This window comes from Terrapene carolina, unplaced genomic scaffold, assembly GCF_002925995.2.
Source record: "Terrapene carolina triunguis isolate 2854851 unplaced genomic scaffold, T_m_triunguis-2.0 Scaffold236, whole genome shotgun sequence".
In the NCBI taxonomy this organism is placed as follows: domain Eukaryota; kingdom Metazoa; phylum Chordata; order Testudines; family Emydidae; genus Terrapene; species Terrapene triunguis.
Window position 1 is genome coordinate 15,321,819 of NW_020664587.1, and position 21,206 is coordinate 15,343,024.

The 21,206-nt window shown below is 39.7% G+C and overlaps 1 protein-coding gene across 3 annotated transcripts in view; it reads left to right on the plus strand.

Moving 5' to 3' along the window:
• ZMYM4 (zinc finger MYM-type containing 4) overlaps positions 1 to 21,206 on the plus strand; it is a 53,857-nt gene that overhangs the window by 24,360 nt on the left and 8,291 nt on the right. For all 3 annotated transcript variants that reach the window (XM_026657053.2, XM_026657054.1, XM_026657055.2), the window contains exons 6-25: positions 796 to 874; positions 1,289 to 1,541; positions 3,536 to 3,710; positions 3,810 to 4,022; positions 5,693 to 5,843; positions 7,167 to 7,282; positions 7,400 to 7,675; positions 8,169 to 8,319; positions 8,553 to 8,725; positions 9,356 to 9,506; positions 11,575 to 11,715; positions 12,078 to 12,115; positions 13,364 to 13,508; positions 14,701 to 14,819; positions 15,704 to 15,875; positions 16,274 to 16,327; positions 16,416 to 16,595; positions 17,205 to 17,299; positions 17,920 to 18,091; positions 19,910 to 20,061. In XM_026657053.2, the coding sequence (XP_026512838.1) occupies positions 796 to 874; positions 1,289 to 1,541; positions 3,536 to 3,710; positions 3,810 to 4,022; positions 5,693 to 5,843; positions 7,167 to 7,282; positions 7,400 to 7,675; positions 8,169 to 8,319; positions 8,553 to 8,725; positions 9,356 to 9,506; positions 11,575 to 11,715; positions 12,078 to 12,115; positions 13,364 to 13,508; positions 14,701 to 14,819; positions 15,704 to 15,875; positions 16,274 to 16,327; positions 16,416 to 16,595; positions 17,205 to 17,299; positions 17,920 to 18,091; positions 19,910 to 20,061 (3,006 nt within the window). The remainder of the gene's footprint in view (positions 1 to 795; positions 875 to 1,288; positions 1,542 to 3,535; positions 3,711 to 3,809; positions 4,023 to 5,692; positions 5,844 to 7,166; positions 7,283 to 7,399; positions 7,676 to 8,168; positions 8,320 to 8,552; positions 8,726 to 9,355; positions 9,507 to 11,574; positions 11,716 to 12,077; positions 12,116 to 13,363; positions 13,509 to 14,700; positions 14,820 to 15,703; positions 15,876 to 16,273; positions 16,328 to 16,415; positions 16,596 to 17,204; positions 17,300 to 17,919; positions 18,092 to 19,909; positions 20,062 to 21,206) is intronic.

A 21,206-nucleotide genomic window follows, 5' to 3' on the forward strand; every position in this document is an offset into this window, starting at 1 on the left:
TGTAATTTTCACTCCATGCATCTGAAGAAGTGGTTTTTTTAACCCACGAAAGCTTATGGCCAAATAAATTGGTTAGTCTTTGAGGTGCCACCGGACTCCTCGTTGTTGTTGTTGTTGTTGTTAAAACATTGAATGTATTGTTTGTTTTGAACATTGTTTAAACATTTATATAGTTCCATGAAACTATTTTTTTAAACTTTAGAATCTGCATATAGAATGTGCCTTGCTTCTGGGTGGTGGCCTCTGTTTAGTTTAAATGTCTGGAGAGAGCAAGGAGGGGAGCATGGTTTGAATAGAAGACAGGAACGCCTCATTCTAGTTCTGACACCTACTCCCTTTATGGACATGAGGAAGTCCCTCAATTTACATATGAGAAAACAGAGATTAAGTATTATACTTGCCTCTATTTTACAAGGCAAGGTCAAGAACAATAAGTTGCAACGTGCTTTGTAGATGAAAAGCTCTCTAATAACTGCTAATTATTTGGGGAGAAGCATGGAGATGTTTTAAGGCTTGGCTATCAAAGTGTCTTGAAAATATAACCAAGGAAGGGAACATATAATTTGTGCTATGAAATCTCCACACACCACTACACAATTTGCATACACCAATGTGAGCTTTGTGAATGCAGTGGCCCTTGATTTTTGACATAGAAGTTTATGAAGAGTTCTCATTTTTTGGTTTCTTGGACCTTGTATTCAGTAGCACATTATGAAGGAATTGATGTCATTTCATTGGTTTTAATGTCACTTTTAGTTAGGTTTGTTTATTTGGTCTCCTTTTTCCTTTGTTCAGGAGTATGGCCAGCAGCCAAAAACTCAGGAAGGGGAGCTGAAGATCAGTGCTGTATTTTCAGTCAGTGGCAGTCCTCTTGGTAAGGAACAAGACCAACCAAATTTAATTAAATCTTCCACATGTTTCAACTTCAAAAAATGACCCCATGGGTTAGCATGCTTTTCATTTGCTATCTAACTGCAGCAGAAATGAAGTCTGGTTCAGCTTCTAGACACTCTTCAGTTGTAGACCTACAAATGCTTGTATTTCAGAACCCAAGAGAGAATTAAATCTGAAAGGGATGTAAAAGTATGTATTTAGTTATAACAATGGGTGGAATTTGTTCCTGTGCAGAAGGCCAGCACAAGGTGCATATATATGTATGTATGGACAAAGCTTGTGCATTACTGAAGTCCCAGTTAGTCCCTCAAATGCAGAGGCTGGCCTTCTGCACAGCATGAATTTCACCCAGCACGTATTGGCTGTTAACATATATTTCCTCTTGTTTTTCTAGCTCCACAGTTGACATCAGGTTTCCAGCCTGCTGTGGCATCCTCTGGCATGAGTAAAATGCTGCCTTCAGTTCCAACCACAGCCATTCGGGTTTCCTGTTCTGGCTGTAAAAAAATCCTCCAGAAGGGACAAACGGCGTACCAGAGGAAAGGCTCTACTCAGCTCTTCTGCTCCACACTGTGCCTCACTGGATACACTGTTCCAGCTTCTCGTCCACCAGCTTCTACAAAGAAGACGTGCTCAAGCTGCTCAAAGTAAAGCAGTGTTCTAGCTAGTTCTAGTAATAACTAACATTCAGATGAATAATCAAAGGCTTTGTTTGTGAAGAAAAGTTAGCTTGTTAGGGATCGCTATTTTACATCTCTTCCTCCCCCCCAGTACCCACTTTTACCACCAGTCTTTTCTTTCAGAAATACATTTCATTCTCTGCCTCTGCTGATTTAGCTGTTTGCAAATGGTAGTGTGAACTTGGTTTTCCGTCACTGCAAATGGGCTGTTGTATGCAACTACATATATATTTTTAAAACGCTTACCCTGATATGCACACCTTCTTTTTTTCCAGTTAAAATCAACAGGAAATAAAAGTTTGCCTCTCAAAAGGTACTTGGTCCCCTTCCCCCATTCTTAAAATAATCATATATAAAATTAGACTTACTCTTCTTTAAGTTTTAAATATATTTTGAGAATACATTTAACAGATGCTCTTCAACTTAAAACAATTAAATTACTAAAGTCAATGAAGTAAAATCAAGTTTTAGTAGTTGAATGTAATTGATAGATTGTATTTCATGAGATTCCCTACAAATTCTAGCTCTCTAAGCTATTTATCAAACTTAGCAATAGAAGTAGTCTCTCCACTTTGCAAGGTTAGGTTTTGTCCATTAAGTTTTTGACCAAAGAAGCCACCTGAGAGCACGCTGGTGGCACTTCATTATATAATATCTAACCCTTGCTGAGCTGAAGAGATGAAATTATTGAGCATGAAATAAGTTTCTGGTTTAGGGGGATATCAGGACCTAAATCAGATGCTCGCAACTTCTGTCAAGTATGGAAAAAGAAACGTTGCCCTTTATAGGCATAATTTGAAAAACCTGTTCTGAATATGAAAGTAGCATTGAGCCAGCATTTGTTGTCTACTGCTGCAGAAGCAGTTCTAATTCCTATAAACCATATCTTCTTTTGTGTCCTTATCTCCAAACTAAACCAAGAGAAATTTTGGGTGTAGCTGTTCAAGCTTTCATCAATATCTAATTAATATATTATTCATATGTGGTATTTTTAGTTATGAAAGTCACTTTGCAAAGTGAATTCTGCTTTGTTTATATATCACTGTGACTCCCTCAACAACAGATTTGTTACCTTCAGATTTACAGGGTCAGCTGAGCTTAAATATAAAACTGTAATTTGTTATTTTGGTTTGTTTAAATGCATCACTGTGAAAAATCCATACGACAATGTTCAGTTGTCTGCTGTTCACATTTGTGTTCAGAAAAGTAGTTCTCATCTGCTATAAGTGCAGTGTTATTTTAAACTTGATTTTACTGTCAGAAGGCTTCCATCAAGAGCATTGGCATAGAAGATTTGCTCTTTAAGAATTTTAAAGCATTTTAGCCTAAAGAATTGCAGTAATTAAGAGGGCAGACAGGGCAGGAAATAAGACGAAAAACTAACTCGTCTCTGTCAAATTCAGCAGTTAAGAATCAAATAGAGCAGCACAAGAGGTGAAAAAGAAGGATTTGAACAGCACTGTCAAAGCATCTTGGGATGGGCTTCACAGTGATCAGGAGGTGTATTTTGTTGTTGTTTTTCCCCTCTGATGAGTATTTTCCTTGTTAAAGGAACACTCTTCTGAATTGAATTTATGTATCCTGCTTTCTGAAGTTTTTGACAAATGTTTCTCTTGCACAGTCTACATCACCTTATTTTCCATACTGCATTTAAAAACCAAGTTACTTAGTGACATCTAAGCAAACCAGATTGTCTAAGTTAATGAGTAAAGCAGTCGCAAAAACACAACCCACCTTGAGAGTAAGATTTTTAAACAAAGAAGTTTGTCTCAGTGTATTCTGCTGGGTTTATAGTTGAGGAAGGCTACTGTATTGAAATAAAGCCCACGGGAGTGAGACACTGTCATGCTCTCTTATTACTGCACTATTACTATTCCAGATAATGTGTTTGGTCTGCCAAGGGCCATGGGTGTATCAAGCTGATGGGTTTTTTTGTTTGTTTTTGTTTTTAATTTAAATAGAGAGATCCTAAATCCAAAGGATGTGATCACTGCACAGTTTGACAATACAAACTCCAGCAAGGATTTCTGCAGCCAGTCATGTCTTTCTACATATGAATTGAAAAGGAAACCTGTTGTTACTATTCATACTAACAGCATTTCAACCAAGTGCAGCATGTGCCAGAAGAATGCAGTGGTAATTTATATGTAACTTCTACTTTCTAGTTTGAATTTCCTGCAGATCAGAACAGTTTAATGTCTCGGACACCAACTATTTTACTTTTTATTCTTTTAGATTAGACATGAAGTGAATTATCAGAATGTTGTACACAAACTCTGCAGTGATGCCTGCTTCTCCAAGTTCCGTTCTGCTAATAACTTGACTATGAACTGCTGTGAGAACTGTGGGGGCTACTGTTACAGTGGCTCTGGCCAATGCCATGTTCTTCAAATAGAAGGACAGTCAAAGAAGTTCTGCAGTTCAACATGTGTTACCGGGTACAAACAGGTACTTTGATACTTATAAAACTTCATGTGTCCCATTGATTGAGAAGTTACTTTAATTGGTAAGTGTGGACTTTAGAATAGACCATTTAAGGAATAGACCTGGTTTATTCATAGAAGGCTTCAGTTCTCATTAACTCTGTCCTGAATACCTCTCTGCCCTTTAATTTCTCAAGCTCTGCTCAAACATGTCACTTTGTCTCCATACCTTTTTTTCATGCCACCTTGTATGCCTAGAATGGCTACCAGCATATGCTAAGCTTCCTCTGACTCCACCTCTGATAAACTAGAAATAGACCTGAACCAAAGTCTTATCCAGACACCACCAACTTTGGAGAAATTCAAATTGACATCCAAACTATATCTCAAGCCCGTCTCTAAGAAAACCCTCTGTTGAACATTCAAGCTCTAATGGCTATGCCCCTTGTTTTGTTGTCTTCAGGTTGTAAGTCCTTAAGTGTAGGGACCAGTTACCTGTTTGAAACCTACCTACCACAATATGGTACCCTGTAAATTTGTAGCATTGTATAGAAGATAAATACTAAGGCCCTGATATTTTAAATGTAACCTCCATTTTTGCATTGTCCATTCAGGTATCACCATTAAGATGTCAAGATACTTGACTCTGCCTGCAAATCAGGTACTTGGCTGATTAAATGGTGGCATTTGTATCTGCAGTTAATTGATGTGCAGATGCAAAAATGTACCTTCAAAAACAATGATCATTGCTGAAAATTGTAGCCTAAACCTGGATGAAAGAGCAAGGAACAGGTCTTAAATGGGAAAAGGGAGAAAAATGTGTCTTTATGCAGTAGAAATCTAGGAAAGAATAATTTCAAACTTAAGTTTTATGTTGTATATCATTGGAGGAAACCCAGTTGTACTGCATAAATGAGTTACGAACATGTATCACAAATATTTTCATATGACAATGAGTTGAGAGGCTTTATTTCCTCTCTTCCCAACCCTGCTTGATTCACTGCCCTTTCTGATCCCTTTAACTTTTTTTTTGTTTGTTTAAATAATACTTATCGCAACTGATAAACCAGTTCTAACCAACTGCTTGTCTGTGATATTTTAAATCCTTAAATTGTATATAGTCTATCTTTCCCTTGTGTCCTTCCACAAAATTCTGATATTACTTGATTACAGAACAAAATGCATTTTTAAGGATAGGAGCTGGTAGTTAACTCTAGTCTCAGCCCTGCCACTGACTCTGTGTCCCTAGGCAAGTAACTTCACCTGTCTGTGCCTTCATCTTTCCATCTGCAAAAATGGCAATAGTGTGTACCTACCTCACTGGTGTGTTGAAAGTTAATGTTAGCAAAATATTTGAGACACTCCAACAAAAGCTACTAGATGCGTGGAATTGTTTGTGCTGCAGCAGTGGCTAGAGGCCCCAGAACTATTATGCTAGGTACTATTTAAACACATAAAAAGAGGGGCTTACAACCTAGATATAAAACAAGGAGTACAAACAAACATGAGGGAGCATAAGGTTACAGTGAAGAAATATATTGTAAGTAATAAACACTGCAATAACTTCATAAGAAATCAAACATCACATACACTGGCTCTCATATTTTATGTACATTTTATGTGCTAGTGGTTAATTTGGAGCTTAAAATTTGCATCAAACCTGCAAATGAGTGACTTATTTTATTCTTTCCACAGAAATCAGCAAAAATTACACCCTGTGCACTGTGCAAGTCTTTGAGATCTTCAGCTGAGATGATAGAGAGCACAAATAATTTAGGAAAGACTGAACTCTTTTGCTCTGTTAACTGCTTGTCAGCCTACAGAGTTAAAATGGTTACATCTGCAGGTAACTTTATTCCTTTGGGATTTTTTGTTTGTTTGTTTTATTTTACATCCATAGTTCCATCTAGTTTAGATCAAACTTAGTTCATCTTGAAAACAAAGCTTAAAAAATAATTTGAATAATAGGCTGAAATAAGAGCTATGTTTTTTTTCCTGTTGTATATACAACTATTAACTTTGCAGTGCTTCCAGTTTAAATATTATCTTATTTTGCCAGAAAAAAGAATAAGAAGCTAAAGTTTTATCAACTTTTCATTTACTCCTTCTTTTTCTTTTTGTGCACTTGGGTGTAAACTTACTTGCATGCTTTGAATGCTGATAACCCTAAAAGTGGATCTATCTGCTGTGTTGGTATCTAATGCACATCCTGTTCCCTGTCTGCTAGAATAACAACCTGTGCAGAATTTCCTATGACTTCAGAGAGCAGGAAGATACCTGTAAATCTTAATGTACTTCCTCTTCACAAGCATGAAACAGACAGGTGTGGTGTGAGTGGCAGGGTGCACTAGTCTGGTGCACTGTTTTGTCATGGGCATGCCTACAGAAATTGTGCATAAATGATGGTTCTGAGGTGATAACCAGTGCATGGTTTGTTTGTTGGCCTTTGTTTGTAAAACACTCCAGTTCTTTGCAGGCCAAGTTCTTTCTCAGCCAGTTAACCGTGGGATTTTATCAAGGAACATACATTCTATCACGTTCTGTGTACACTGTATTCCAGTACTACAATTTTAATTTTAAAAAATTATAGCTTTTCATATAGTCAAAAGCACTGGGCGGACTTTAATCACTCTAGTTCTCTGCTTCCTGTATCTTGTACATAGGTGATCACGTTTCTGCCAAGCCCTTCAAATGTATTATTGTTTAAACAGCAGCTTTTGTATTTTTATTTTTTGTTTTGAACGGGTTGGGAGTTTTACATGTCACAAATGACAGGTGTGGGCCCCAGAACTTTTGCATTTTAATATTCCAGATTGACACTCATTCCCCCTTTGGCTTTAGCGTCCATCCCTCAGATGCTTCTCTTGTAAAATGGGCAAATGCTTACTGACCTGCCAACAATACTGTGAGCATTAACTAACTATAAAGTACTATGCAGGCACCTATGTACCACCATTGCAGTGCTCATGTCAACCTATCATAAAGTGCTCAATCTACTCTGGCTGCTGCTTCTTTTTCTATAGGACATTGGTCATATTCTTTCTTAGCTATATCTAACTTGGTCATTCAGAGTCCTTGGTGTTTTTTGTACACACAGTATAAAGCCATTTGCAATGCTTTTGTGTGGCTTTATTCACTGGGTTTTCTTTTTTCTTTGTTTTTCCATCAGGTGTCCAAGTTCAGTGTAACAGCTGTAAAACTTCAGCAATCCCTCAGTATCACCTGGCTATGTCAGATGGGAGTATTCGCAATTTCTGCAGTTACAGCTGCGTTGTAGCTTTTCAGGTATCATGTCTAGACTTTCTTTCAAAGTTCCATTAATAGAATGGCAGACTAGTGCTATAATCGCCAAGAGATGGGTTTCCTGTTGTAAAATACACCTTCCTAATTGCTTTCCAACAGAACCTGTTCAACAAGCCTGCAGGAATGAACTCCTCTGTGGTGCCCCTGTCGCAGGGTCAAGTCATTGTAAGCATTCCCTCGGGGGCAACGGTATCCGCATCAGGTGGCACTACCTCGACTGTCTCCCCCAGCTCCATGAGCAGCTCAGCTGCAGCTGGTCTCCAGAGACTGGCTGCTCAGTCCCAGCAAGTCACTTTCGCCCGCACTGTTGTGAAACTCAAGTGTCAGCACTGTAACCGACTGTTTGCAACCAAACCTGAGCTGCTTGACTACAAGGTAATAAAGATTAGAGCTTTGCATGCAGATCTTTCTGAATCAGAAAGAGACACAAAACCATAATGTGGGGCAATCTGGCAATAGTCCTTTGGTGTCTTGCTATGGCCAGCTATCCTGCGATTTGGGTAGTAGGTTCGGTACAGCAATACCACCATCAGAATTGGCATTGATTTGCTTCCTTTTTGATTGCCTCAGAAGAAAGGCAAAGGATTAAATGACTATGTAGGCAGCGTTCCTTCTTGCCTCTAGAGATGATCCCTTTGGTCAGGAGTGAAGCACATTGGTAGGTGCATCTATAGGAACCTTTCCACTCCCTCCTTGTGCTGCACCTGTTCTGCGGACTTTATTCTCCAGCATTATCAAATGGTGATTTTCACCAGCACTAGAAATCTCTTACATGTTTTTTTGTTTTGTTTTTTAAACTATTTAAAAATACTGGTTTTGGGGGGAAAACAAGATTTGGCATAATTGAATTAGTCTCATGTAATTACAGGGTAAAATGTTTCAGTTTTGTGGGAAGACCTGCTGTGATGAATACAAGAAGAGAAGTAGTGTAATGGCAATGTGTGCATACTGCAAAATTGAGAAGATTATCAAGGAGACCGTGCGATTCTCAGGAATAGACAAGCCATTCTGTAGTGAAGGTAAGAAAAGGCAGGCCTGTGTGTCAGGTAAATCCTATCAGAAAGCATCCTGCCGTAAAATTAGAGCAATAAAATGAGAAATCTCATCTGTTAACTTAACTAGGTCTTTGTCCATACTTTACACTTTCATGATCAATTTTAATAAATTATCGTAAAGTCACAATTAACAGCAAGAACTAAACAAACACCTTAATTTGATATTCATTTTTTTTGTTCTTCCTTTGATGTCTTAGGTTGTAAACTGCTCTATAAACACGACTTGGCTAAACGCTGGGGAAACCACTGTAAAATGTGCAGTTACTGTTTACAGGCTTCCCCCAAACTGGTCCAGAATCACTTTGGGGGAAAGATGGAGGAGTTCTGCTCAGAAGAATGCATGTCTAAATTTACGGTTTTGTTTTATCAGGTAAGTAGCTTTCATGCATCACTTTCTGAGATGTAAATGCCATAACAAAAGAACTTCTGAAGCCCAAGAGCTGCGTGAAACTGTCTGCAGTGGACCTCTGCTTCCTTTAAAGATCTTGCATATCTGTGGGAGCTGAATGAAAAAGAAGTCTTCACTCTTTGGTGTTTTGCATTTGCTGTCAGAATTAGTCAGGTTATTTGGGTCTTCAGCCCTGCTTGTTCTCTGTCCCACTCTGGGGCACACTCAGCTCACCACCCTGTGCCTCTATAATTATAAAATCCTGTTTATTGGCTTTGGTGCTGCTCCTGGGCTGCTCCCAAAGGCAGAAAGGGGAATTGGATGCCCAGGTTCCCTTTGTGCCTTTGAATGTCCTTCCCACCCCCCACAAGTTGTTGTGAACACCAGTTTCTACATATAAAGGAACCTTACAGGAGAACACAATCTAATGCTCTCATTCTTTAGGCTGTTTTGTGGCAGCGCCAATAAATGTTGCAGCTATTCTAAAAGTACCAGCATATAAGCTGAAAGCTTTTTTTGGAGGTAGGTGGGAAGGGGCTCACTTATATGCATTCATTGTTATCCTGGTATTTGAGTGTTTTTAATTTTTTTCCCCGTGCTGTTTTTTTTTAGATGGCAAAGTGTGATGGTTGTAAAAGACAAGGTAAACTCAGTGAGTCTATGAAATGGCAAGGGGAGATCAAACATTTTTGCAACCTGCTTTGTATTTTGATGTTCTGTAATCAGCAAACTGTGTCTGAACCCCCACCTCAGAACAACACAGGTAAAATAGGATGTGAATTAGAACATACGAACAGAACAATTGCTTTGGATAATGCAGTATGACCATTTCGGGGAAAACTCAGTTCAGTGGACCTTTTCATAAATCATATAATGTACACACACATCCCCTACTGAGAGAATAGCCATTGGATGGACTCAGGTATATCCCGCATCTTGGCAGGGGGTTAAACTAGATGACCCTAACAGTCCCTTCTAAACCTACAAAAACAACAAGGAGTCTGGTGGCACCTTAAAGACTAACAGATTTATTTGGGCATAAAGCTTTCGTGGGTAAACCCCTCACTTCTTCGGATGCTTCTATGATACAGGGCCGTGTTTCTTAACCTTTTTATCCTTCAACCTCCTTTGGTCTTTTACAAAAAATAAATAAAAAATTGTGACCCCCTCTACTAAGCCAAAGCCCGAGCCCTGTTGCCCGGGGCTGAAGCATATAACTTAGCTTCACGGGCCCCCCTGTGGAGTGAAGCCCCGGGCAGTTGCCCTGCTTCCCACTCCCTAATGCCGGCCTTGTACTTGTGATCCCTCCCCACCCAGGTTGAGAAACACTCATCTAGGGCTCTTCTGCTTCTTGTGACTTTAATCCTCTGTAGTGGAGAAACAAGATTTCTCTACGTGTTAAGTAGACACAAATGCTCAATGTAGAGAAAACGAGACAAATTAAAAATTACTTTTGAGTGTCACTGTTTGCAAAAGCACATTTGATTAGAGCAATATCTGTTGCAGAGATGTCAGGCACCTGGTTTTCTTCAAGCAGCCCACATGGCAGCATCATATTTGGCAGAATCTAAGTATTCATTAAAAAATACACATTTGTAAACTTCATGATTGTGAAGACAAACTTTCAAATGGGAACTCAGTTTAACCAGTGCTGAGTTGTCTTCCCAAATGTGCAGACATTTTGAAACAATGACTCTGAGCTCCAGTTTCGTTAGGTGTTGACTCTTACAATATTAGTATTAAGCTTGATGTAAGCTGTAGCTATTCCTCACTGATTATTTGAAGAGATGGAATGGGAAGGATGGTGACAATTCGTCCCAAAGGAATAGGAACTGTGAGTTGCTGTAGGGAATGAAGTGTTAGAGGGGAGGAAGACAGGAAGAGGAAGAGAAACAAAGGGGAGAAATAGTAGTGGTCCTAAAGAGGGGCGTATTCTGCCAGTGAATGATAGTGACTGCAACACTAAGTTACTCACCAGATAATAAATAATAATAGTGTATTGTATGCTTCTAGGCCATATTCTACCCTTGATCCTTGTGCAAATCTCCTATTGATAGAAGTGGGACTTTTGCTGTGGATTGAGGGTAATATGTAACTCAGTAATTTAATTTATACTCTCACGCCGTTACTAAAACATTTGACACGCCTGGTCTAGTGTGAAGTTTGTCAGTTAGTGTGTTTTAAGTAGAAAGGATAGTGATAGGTACCATGGCCCTGATTTTCAGAAGTTCAGGTTACCTGCAACTTCATCTGAAACAGATGTGCTACAGGTGTGCAACACTTCTGACAATCTGGCCCCATGTGTCCGGGGTAGTACCAGAGACTGCTGGGAACAGTACCTTTGGTGAAATATGGTAAACATGGGGATTATGAATGTCAAGGACTTAAACCAGCCTTTGACAGTGAAGAGTCTCGTAGGGCAGTGTTACAATTCACCTGAGTTATTTAGGTTATAAGGATTTTGGGGCATGGACTGTCTCTTATACTACTGTTTGTACAGTGCCTAGAACAGTGGGGTCCCGTTCTCAGTTGCCCCCATGGTACTTATGTAATAAAACATAATAATACAAATAGGACCTTTCATGCTGTGATCAACTTCTGAGATGTCCCACTGTCTGGGTAGCATGGTTTGCATATGGAATTTAAAGAAACAGATTTTTTTAATCTGAATTAAAAACCTGCAGTTGATACTTACACAAGCTTTTAACTATAAGAGTGTATGTATTGGAGTGGAGGGTGGATCTTGCATAATATGTTAGACAACTATGAATACGCCCTGTTATCAGTAATATTAATGCTTACACTAGATTTCTTCTGTTCATTCTAAACAGCAAACCTTTCCATGACACCAACTTCTTCATCAGGCCCTCCTTCTCTAAGGAAGGATTCAACTCCGGTTATAGCAAACGTGGTATCCCTAGCAAGTGCCCCTGCTGCCCAGCCCACGGTTAACTCCAACAACGTCTTACAAGGTAGAATTTCTCAATATGCAGTTTCAAAGTCTTTACATATTTTTTTCTTGAGCTTGTATTTTGGTTGTTCATAGGTCTGATAGGCAGCATTAGGTCCTGCTCCCATTGAAGATAACAGGCCCAGTTCTTCATTGCCCTGTACTTTGTGCCTTCATTTACACCACTGCAGAGCGAATGTAAAATGCTGCCAAATTAGAATGGCGAGGTTGTCACATTCACTTTGCACAAGTGTAAATAACTACAATGTTAATTAAATTCAACAGAGAATTGGGCCCAATGGAGATTAATACTTGACCTCTGTAGGATGCGGGCCTTGCTGTTAAGCAATACAGAAATTAAGTTTATGTTGTTCTAATTAACAGGTGCAGTTCCTACTGTGACAGCAAAGATCATTGGAGATGTAAGTTTTTGCAAAAGAATCTTTAAACTTCCTCCTGCCCCCCCTCTCCCTCCCCCTGCTTTGCTCAGACACACTGATTTGTTAGAGATATTATCCAAACATCAAATATCTCTGTTCCATATGTAGTGTTACAGCGGTTATTTGAACTGATTTTTTTCTGACAGGGATGTATTTTGAATCTCAGTCAAACTTGCTAATATCTTCATAGATAGCTAGAATTTTTACTGCATAGAGAAGTCTTTCTTCTGGTGTACACTGGTAAACTGCTGATTTGATGTTCTAAACTACAGTATGCCCATTAATGCAAATATATGTTCCCCCCTAGTGGAGTCTCTACTGTAATCTGATCATGCTGTTGGAATAGATGATGACAGAGAGAGAGATTCAGCACAGTGTGCAGGAAACTAGAAGCAAAACTAATCAGTCTGCTTACAGTCAAAAAAGTGATCCTAAAATTGACGGGCTTGTTTGTTCTACTTTAATATTTTTTCCCTTTTAATGACTTCACAGCAGTTTGCCTAGTTGATGGGATATTTCTAATTGCATTCCCCACATGGCATCTGAAAACTAAGCTATGTTCTTTCTGGGTCTTAGATATTTGTTAAACAGTTAAGGTTTCAAAATCAGAACTTAGCCAACATTATTTGTTATCTAAAACCAGACACTCTTGCGGGTTTATTCTCAGCAGTGTTGACAGTAATAAACAAAAACATCCTTTGCTTCACTGACAGAAATAAGAGAGAGATGTGAAGACACACGAGGCGCAAATAAGGCCAGGTCTACACTAACCCCCCAAATCGAACTAAGGTACGCAACTTCAGCTACGTGAATAACGTAGCTGAAGTTCGAAGTACCTTAGTTCGAACTTACCTCGGTCCACACACGGCAGGCAGGCTCCCCCGTCGACTCCGCGGTACTCCTCTCACCAAGCAGGAGTACCGCAGTCGACGGCGAGCACTTCCGGGTTCGACTTATCGCGTCCAGACAAGACGCGATAAGTCGAACCCAGAAGTTCGATCGCCAGCTGCCGGACTACCGGGCAAGTGTAGACCTACCCTAAGATACCATTTTTGCAATTTTTTTTTTGTGGTTACCACACTAACAGTAAAGCATGTTGCATACCAAATTCTCCATTTTTTAAATTACATCTGTATTATATTGCAGGAGGCTTGCATCTCATATTGTAACAAAATACCATAGCCAAATGTACTGAACTTACCATACTTTCTTTTCTGTATTTAAAACCAGGCTAGTACTCAGACAGACGCCCTGAAACTACCACCATCACAACCTCCAAGGCTTTTAAAAAACAAAGCATTATTGTGCAAGCCAATCACCCAGACCAAGGCCACATCTTGCAAACCTCATACCCAGAATAAGGAATGCCAGACAGGTATGTGTCAGATTGTCTTCCTTTTTTAAAAAAAGGCCTGTATTGCAGGTGAATGAGTAACATAGTGTGTGACAAGGATTTTTAATATTAAAATAAAAGGGTTTTGCTTGATTGCGTAGTGCTTTTAAGCATCATTTTGTGTTATAACTATATAAGACAATCTCTGTCTGCATTTCTTGAAGTCCATGAAAACTGCATGTGGAATGCATCTTGGAATCAGCTCAAACTTTCACAAGGGTGCTATCATCAGGTTATAGATATGGAAAGTGAAGCAGGGAGGTCAAGTGACATGCTCAAGGCTACAGAGGGAGCTTGTGTTGCTCTAGGATTAGAATTAAGGAGTTTTTGGCTCCCAATTTGAGTACAAGACAAGATCACACAGTCTAGTATTCATTGCAATCATCCTTCTTCTGATATACAGAACGGTGTATGAAATACCTCTTTCTCCCTCATTGTTCATGTATATGGTCACAATATTGTTTACATCTGAATTGTATACCTAGCAGTTTCTAATAACAGCACTAAAGTTAAATGTCACTTCCAGGGAAGATGCAGGGGATTTGCTAGAATTAGTCCATAAAAAGAGTGGAGTGTCAAACTTAAATCCAGTGTGGGTGAATTAAATAGTTAGATATGGAATAATCCATTTGACATGTGTAGGTGCAATTTTTAAATAAAATGCTGGCTTTTATTGATGCAGTCACAGGCACAAATTTGGCACCCTCTTTGAATAATTGGCCTAAACATTTTAAGGCTACATTCCATTTCAAGTGAAATCAATTGTAAAACTCCCATTTGACCCTTTGCGACCAGGATTTAGCCCTTGCCATACAAAGGGGGTGGGAGCTAGTCCAGTGAAGAGTGGTCTAAGTCATAGCTCTTGACTTTCTATGATACATACATTTATCTGTCTTGACAGGAATCCTGTCCTGTTTCAGGTAAATCTGTCTTATTACCTGGCATGTAATCCTCTGTTAAGAGTTAGGGGCAGGAGGTGTGCGCACAGCTATGTAGACGTGTCAGTCACTGGGATGAACGTACCAGGTTGTGCATGGGGAGATACAAGCAGAAGTCACTGTTAATGGAATTAGTAATAATAATTCTTCATGGACCACTCCAAGATATTACTGAGTTGTCAGACGCTCCCTTGCCTCTGGGAACCAAACCACTTTTATTTTTTTTAACATGACAGAGGAAGATGAAGTTCGACCCCAAATCCTTGTGGTGCCTGTTCCTGTACCAGTGTTTGTGCCAGTGCCCCTTCACCTCTTCACCCAGTATACGCCAGTTCCACTTGGGGTCCCAGTACCTGTAAGTTATCCTTCAGCTCATCTGACAACTCATGGTTATGTTCAGTGGCCTGCAGTTTAAAGATTGGTTTCACTAGAACAAAGAACCGTGAGGGTTATATTTTGTTCTTACTCTGTCTAAACATGTCCCAGTAGGCAGTATTCAGGGGGAAAAGATGGTTGCAAGAGCTACAGTCATGTCACATTGCCTTAGAGGTCACTTAAAATTTAATACCCATCCTCAAAAAGCTCCTCTGCTGCTGTGCCTTAAATTATAACCCAGGGGTTCCAACTTCATCATCAAAAGATTTGAATTAGAGAGAGATTTCCTAAAATCTTCAGCCTGAGTCTCTCTTATCTATAACCAAATATCTGGTTATGTAGCATTTCTACTACTCTCCCAGGGAGCTTTCAGAACCTCTAGCAAGGAAAGTACTGTAAACATCCTTTTAGGAAAAGAGTTAGCATAGGCTAATCCAATGTGAGAATCTCAGGTGCAGATTCAGATCCTGGTCTGTAGGTCCTAAAGTTTTCAGAGGCTGGAAGTGCCACAAAGACAATGTATTCAGACATTGAGTTCTTCTGGCACTCAAATCTCTGGTCAGTTATGGGGTTTGGAGGGAATCCCATCCGGTCTTCTTCTGCTTGATATATTTTGGTCATTATGCAGGGTCATAAAGCTGGGCAGCAGGGGAAAGGGGTGGTGGTAAAAGGAATCGTTCAGGTTATTGCAGAGATACAGCAAGTTGTCCAATCTGCAGATAGACTAAAGGGGCAACACAGACTAAGTGCCAGAGGAAGAAAAATAGCTGGATCCTCTTTAATGCATTTGGTACGCAAAAAACTACTTCATGTGCGACAAAACAAGTCAAACTCAGAAATCTAAACTTTCCTGCGTGTGTTTAGGTACCAGTTCCCATGCTTATCCCAACTACTCTGGACAATGCCGATAAGATCATAGAGACTATTCAGGATATCAAGGAGAAGATTCCCACAAATCCATTTGAGGCTGATCTCCTTCAAATGGCAGAAATGATTGCAGAAGATGAAGAGAAGGAAAAAACGCACTCTCATGGAGGTATGTGATCATTTAAAAAAGGATACTAAAGGAAGCATTCCTGTGAAAGGTAGGTAAATGTCAGCTTTCCCTGCATTGGACCAGATGCCCCTGCATCATGCTGTGATAAGCCTTCCTTTTGCCCCATCAGCAAGCTGCTGTTCTATTTTCCCAAGGGCAAATGTAGTGAAAATGGTCTTACTCCATAAGGGATTTTGGTTACCTCTCTCTTAAAGCCAGGATGCCTTCTTGAATACTTTAAACACAGTCCACTATTCTTAGCCCAAGATTGACCGGTTAGTCTCCTGACCTTTTGGATCAATTGTATGAGCTAAGAAATTCTGCATTTCAGCTACTGTTTTAAATAAGTAAAATACTTCATGTCCATACGAATTCTAGTTGTTGTTTTTTTTCTTAAGGATCTCAAACATCTGAGCATGAGCTGTTCCTGGACCCTAAGATATTTGAGAAAGGTTGGTATTTCATTTATAGGACTTTGGTCCTACTGTACATCTCTTTTTCCTTTTGGTGCATTTTGTATATGGGTCCTCTTCGTTACAGATCAAGGCAGCACTTACAGTGGAGATCTAGAATCGGAAGCAGTGTCAACTCCACACAGCTGGGAGGATGAGCTGAATCACTATGCCTTACGATCAAATGCCATGCAGGATCCAGACCCCGAGCTGAGGCAGTTCTCCAAAGGGGACGTGGAGCAGGACCTGGAGGCAGACTTTCCCTCAGGTTTGTGTAACATGTAGAAAAACACACTGTCACGTATTAAAAAAATATATACATGATTTGCTAGAAACTATCCTTCCAGTATCTGTATTGCAAGAAGTTAATTTGCCCACAAAGGGCAAATGCATTTTGTTAAAGCTGAAATACATCTTCTCTAATAGAGATACTTGATCCCAATAAGATAGAGCACGTTTGTTTATGCTTTAAAAAACATAGTTTAGATGATTTGATAGAGAATAGTGGTTACTCTTCCTTGACTGCTTGTGAATTTGTCACCTCTCTGTCCTGGTGGGAGTCTTTCATGAGTACAAAGGGTATCAGTTTATGTACAGAAGCACATCAGTGTGTTGGGGTTTTTCCCCCTACCCTGAGAATTCCATGTCCCTTACATGGGAGTCCTCCATCTCAGAGCTTCCTTCTAGCTGACATCGACAGAGCTGCTTTTACAACTTAATACCACTGCTTAATTATCCAGTGGTAATGCAATAGGAATATCCAGATGTGGCATCTCTAATTTTAAGATACTTAGTAATGACTCAAACTCTCATTTCTAGATGGCCCCGTTAAATCATATAATTAATTTAACTTGTGCTGATGTTGTTTTGACTTTAGACTCATTTGACCCGCTCAATAAAGGACTGGGTCTCCACTCACGTTCGCGAGCAAGGCGGAGACATAGAGATGGCTTCCCACAGCCAAAAAGACGGGTAAGGAAAGCATCCTTCCATCTTATTAAAAACTCCATGTATCTAAGGTGCTAATCTTACGTGCATATTTACATCTCTTGAGTTTGAACAAACATCAGAATAAGGAAACAAAGATCAGGATTGGAAATATTTTATCTACATTTTATGTTTATTCTATAAAATTAGGTATTTTTGCTAGGGGGAATCAGGGTTCTTTTTATGGGGTAGCATTTAAAGAGTGTGTAGCATTTAAAAGCAACTCCTTCGGAGCCTATAGTTTTAGTTGTATAATAATGCAGAGAAAACTATCAAGTTTTACTCGTTTATGTATTTTAATCATGGGCTGTGGCATTGTTGTCCAGTGATTAGGGCAGGGGACTAGGCAAGGAGACCTGTGTTCTTTGTTTTGTCTCTGTCATTGACTAGCTGTGTGTGCAGAACCTCCCTGTGCCTTAGTTGTCCCTTCTTTAAAACGAGGTTAATATTTCTCCACTCTTTGTGAAGTCCTCTGACACTGTGTTATAACAGGAGTGTAAGCGTCTAGTAGCTGGTCAAAGTGTAATGCACTTTTCCTGTGAGATCAGGTTAAAAGGGGTCCAGAATTGGACACTGTGTTATGAGCTTTTTTGGATTTCCTGCAGGGGAGGAAGAAGTCCATAGTTTCTGTGGAGCCTCGGAATCTTATGCAGGGTTCCTATCCAGGCTGCTCTGTTTCCGGGATGACTCTGAAGTACATGTATGGGGTAAATGCCTGGAGGAATTGGGTCCAATGGAAGAATGCACAGGAAGACCAAGGGGAACTAAAATTTGGAGGTAAACTTGTTTCTATTGAAGCAAAACCTGCTACTTGGAGGGCAGCTGTTGTGATGTAGCTTTCAAGATGGAGTTTGGAGGCATGCCATTGGTACTGAGGCCCATGTCCCTGTGAGTGGAGTAAGGATTTTAGGAAACAGGTCTCAAGTTTCATGGCTATTGATATATATATATTTTTTTAAGTATCTTGTCTGTCTGTTGCTTTTAATCTATGTCACCTGTTGAAGCAGGACTCAGACTGAAATTTGGAAGTTGAACAGTATAAATATTAGTCATTCATGTCCCTGTAAGTGTTAATTTTATGCACATTTGTACTTGATTTGAAGCACAGGTGTGTTTATAAAGTGCGGGGTTCTGATTGAGCTAGCATAGGGTAGGACCCTGTACTGACCTTTGTGTTGTCCCCATCTGTTTCTCCAGAATTTAAGCATTCATATGCCAATTTCATAACTCTTCACTGGTTTTATAGTGAATGATGAAGTAGAGAATCGGACCCTTCATTTCTTGCCCTCACAGTTACATAGAAAATCTTCCAAATGCATCCCAATGCCATGTTACAGCCAACCTGAAACTAGCTCCGAAAAGCATGAACCATTCCTTTCCTACCATTGGTATGTTGGCTCTGGAGCCTAATAATGATGGCTGAAATGTCAACCATGTTAACGTTTTCACTGGTGATGATTTTTAACAGAAGCATCCAGTAATTCTGGCAGAGTCTGAGTCAAACGTCATTGCTTCCCTTTCCCTCGTCCCTAGTCTGACCTAGGAATACACCAAGGGTTTTATGGGCATGCTTTCAGAGGCCAACTGAAAATTTGGCCCTTAATTTAGAAATAATAGTCGGGAGTTGTCCAGTGGTTTGGTTGCAGGGAAGTGAAGAAACTCATAGATTTTTAAAATACTTTTGGGGAAATAAACTTTTTTTAAAATTTTTCTGAAACAGAAGGTGAGGGGTTTATATAAGAAAGTGGAAAAATCTTCTGATTAGGAAGAGAACGCTTCCCCTGTGCTCCTTTTGGAATTTTTTTGTTATATGAGAACAGCTGGTTGTAGGTCCCCACAGAAATGCAATCCATTAAGTTTTTTTGTCTCTCCTATTTTTTGCGGGTGAGGGAACTTCACTCATCTTCCTGCATACACCGAGGAGCCGCCTCCATGCCCAAACTTACCCCACAAAGGCTTTCTGTCTAGTCTGCAGAAGCAACTTGCCTATGGGATGGAGGGAGCAAGCCCAGTGCAAGAGTTCTCTGACCATTTATTCTGGAACCAACTCTTATGTTTGCTCTTCTTCCCACTCTCCATATCCTGGCTCTTTAAACTTTTAATTCCTTCCTCTCTTTAAGTAAATGAGTCAAACATATTGCACCCAACTCATTTCCGGAGCTACTAGGAAATGCTCAAGATCATTCTCCCATTCAATATTCCCCTGAATCCAGCTATAGAAATGAAATTGATTTATGAAACCTACACACCCAGCCTAAAGTATAAGTCACTATTCCTTGGGTTCAGTGATCACACTACTGTACAGTCTTGCTTAGTTTTAAGTACCCACTTTCTTATTGCTCAGTTAAGATTTATATTGGTTACATATGGTGGCAGTTAAGGTTGTTAGTAAATATTCAGAAAACAATAACTGCTTCATAATTGTTAACTAACAAATGGGAAAGTGATGAACTGTTATTTTAGGTGTGAGTTGAGTTGTGTGTTGGAGATGGATGTTGTAACAACTCTGCTCATGTGATGTACGGGACCAGGAAGTACAGAAGGACTGACCTGCAGAATGGAGTCTTACGTCTCCTGTGCTTCTATTCCCCACAGTTCGGCCTGTGAAACTCAAGGAGGATATTCTCTCATGCACTTTTGCTGAGCTGAGTTTTGGCTTGTGCCAGTTTATCCAAGAGGTGCGGAGACCAAACGGTGAAAAATATGATCCCGACAGCATCTTATACTTGTGCCTTGGAATTCAGCAGGTAACTCACTGAACTACTGCATTGCCAAGTGTAAATTAGATGTTTTTTAATGTAGTGTCTGTAGTAATTGGTAGCTGTTGGGAATTTATTTTGGAGATGAGGGCCACTTGGCTTATTCTTAAACCCTCACACATACCTCTAAAACCTGTTTGGCAGCAAGGGCAGGCCCTATCATGAGTGGTTAAGGAACACCCTTCCTTAACATGCTAGCATATCTGAAAAAAAGTCTTGGACTGCCATTGCTAGACAGTTATCACAGAGATACCACTTACAGAAATAATATCACGAGAACAATAAAATTAGAATTAACCAATAGGAACAAAAAATGTAACTAGTTATTGTGCCCTGCTTGCTTACTGTAAGCTGAAACGATGATAAACCCCAGAACCTTATAACTAGCTCTTTAAAACACAAAGTGACTCAGTTCAGGGGGGGACCAGTTTTTCCTTAGGTAGCATATTTGTTCACTGTCTCCAGTAGCCATTCAGAGATTAGGGATCAAATGCTTTCCCGGGCATTAAACCTCATTTGGTTGGTTGTTGATTTGTCACCTTAACTTTTTTCACCAGACATGCTTGACAGAATGGAAGAAGAGCTATAAATTTGGTTTGCCTGTGACCAGCATTCAGGAAGATCAGAAATGTCTTAGCATTGCATTTTCTTTTCAAGCGAACTCTTTTTCCAGACTGGAGTAGAATGTTTGTATCCTAGTCCATTAGCCATTAAAGGACAATACATTCATGATGAAGATTGAACTTTCCCCTACCCCCCACCCCGATTACTGAGAACAAGCCTGCCTGTGACATCATAATAAGTCTGTGGTTGTATGGCTTATATAAGATGCTGTCTGTGTTGGCAAGAGACGTTGTATTAACATATTTAAGCCCAGTTATTAGAAAGATGCTAAAATGATTACGCCAGCATCTATAGACAGAGCCATATTTGGGGATGTATTTTGTTGTGTTCACGGATGGTGAATTTTCAGAACACTGGTCTAGATCTGTGCATTAATAATAATTCTCGCCTGCATCTCCCATTTAATAAGAGAGGCCACTGCCCCTCTGTTTATCATACCTGGGATGCCAGTAAAATGCTTTGGAGCATAACACATTTGGAAATGCACATTCATTTTGAGCATAATTGTA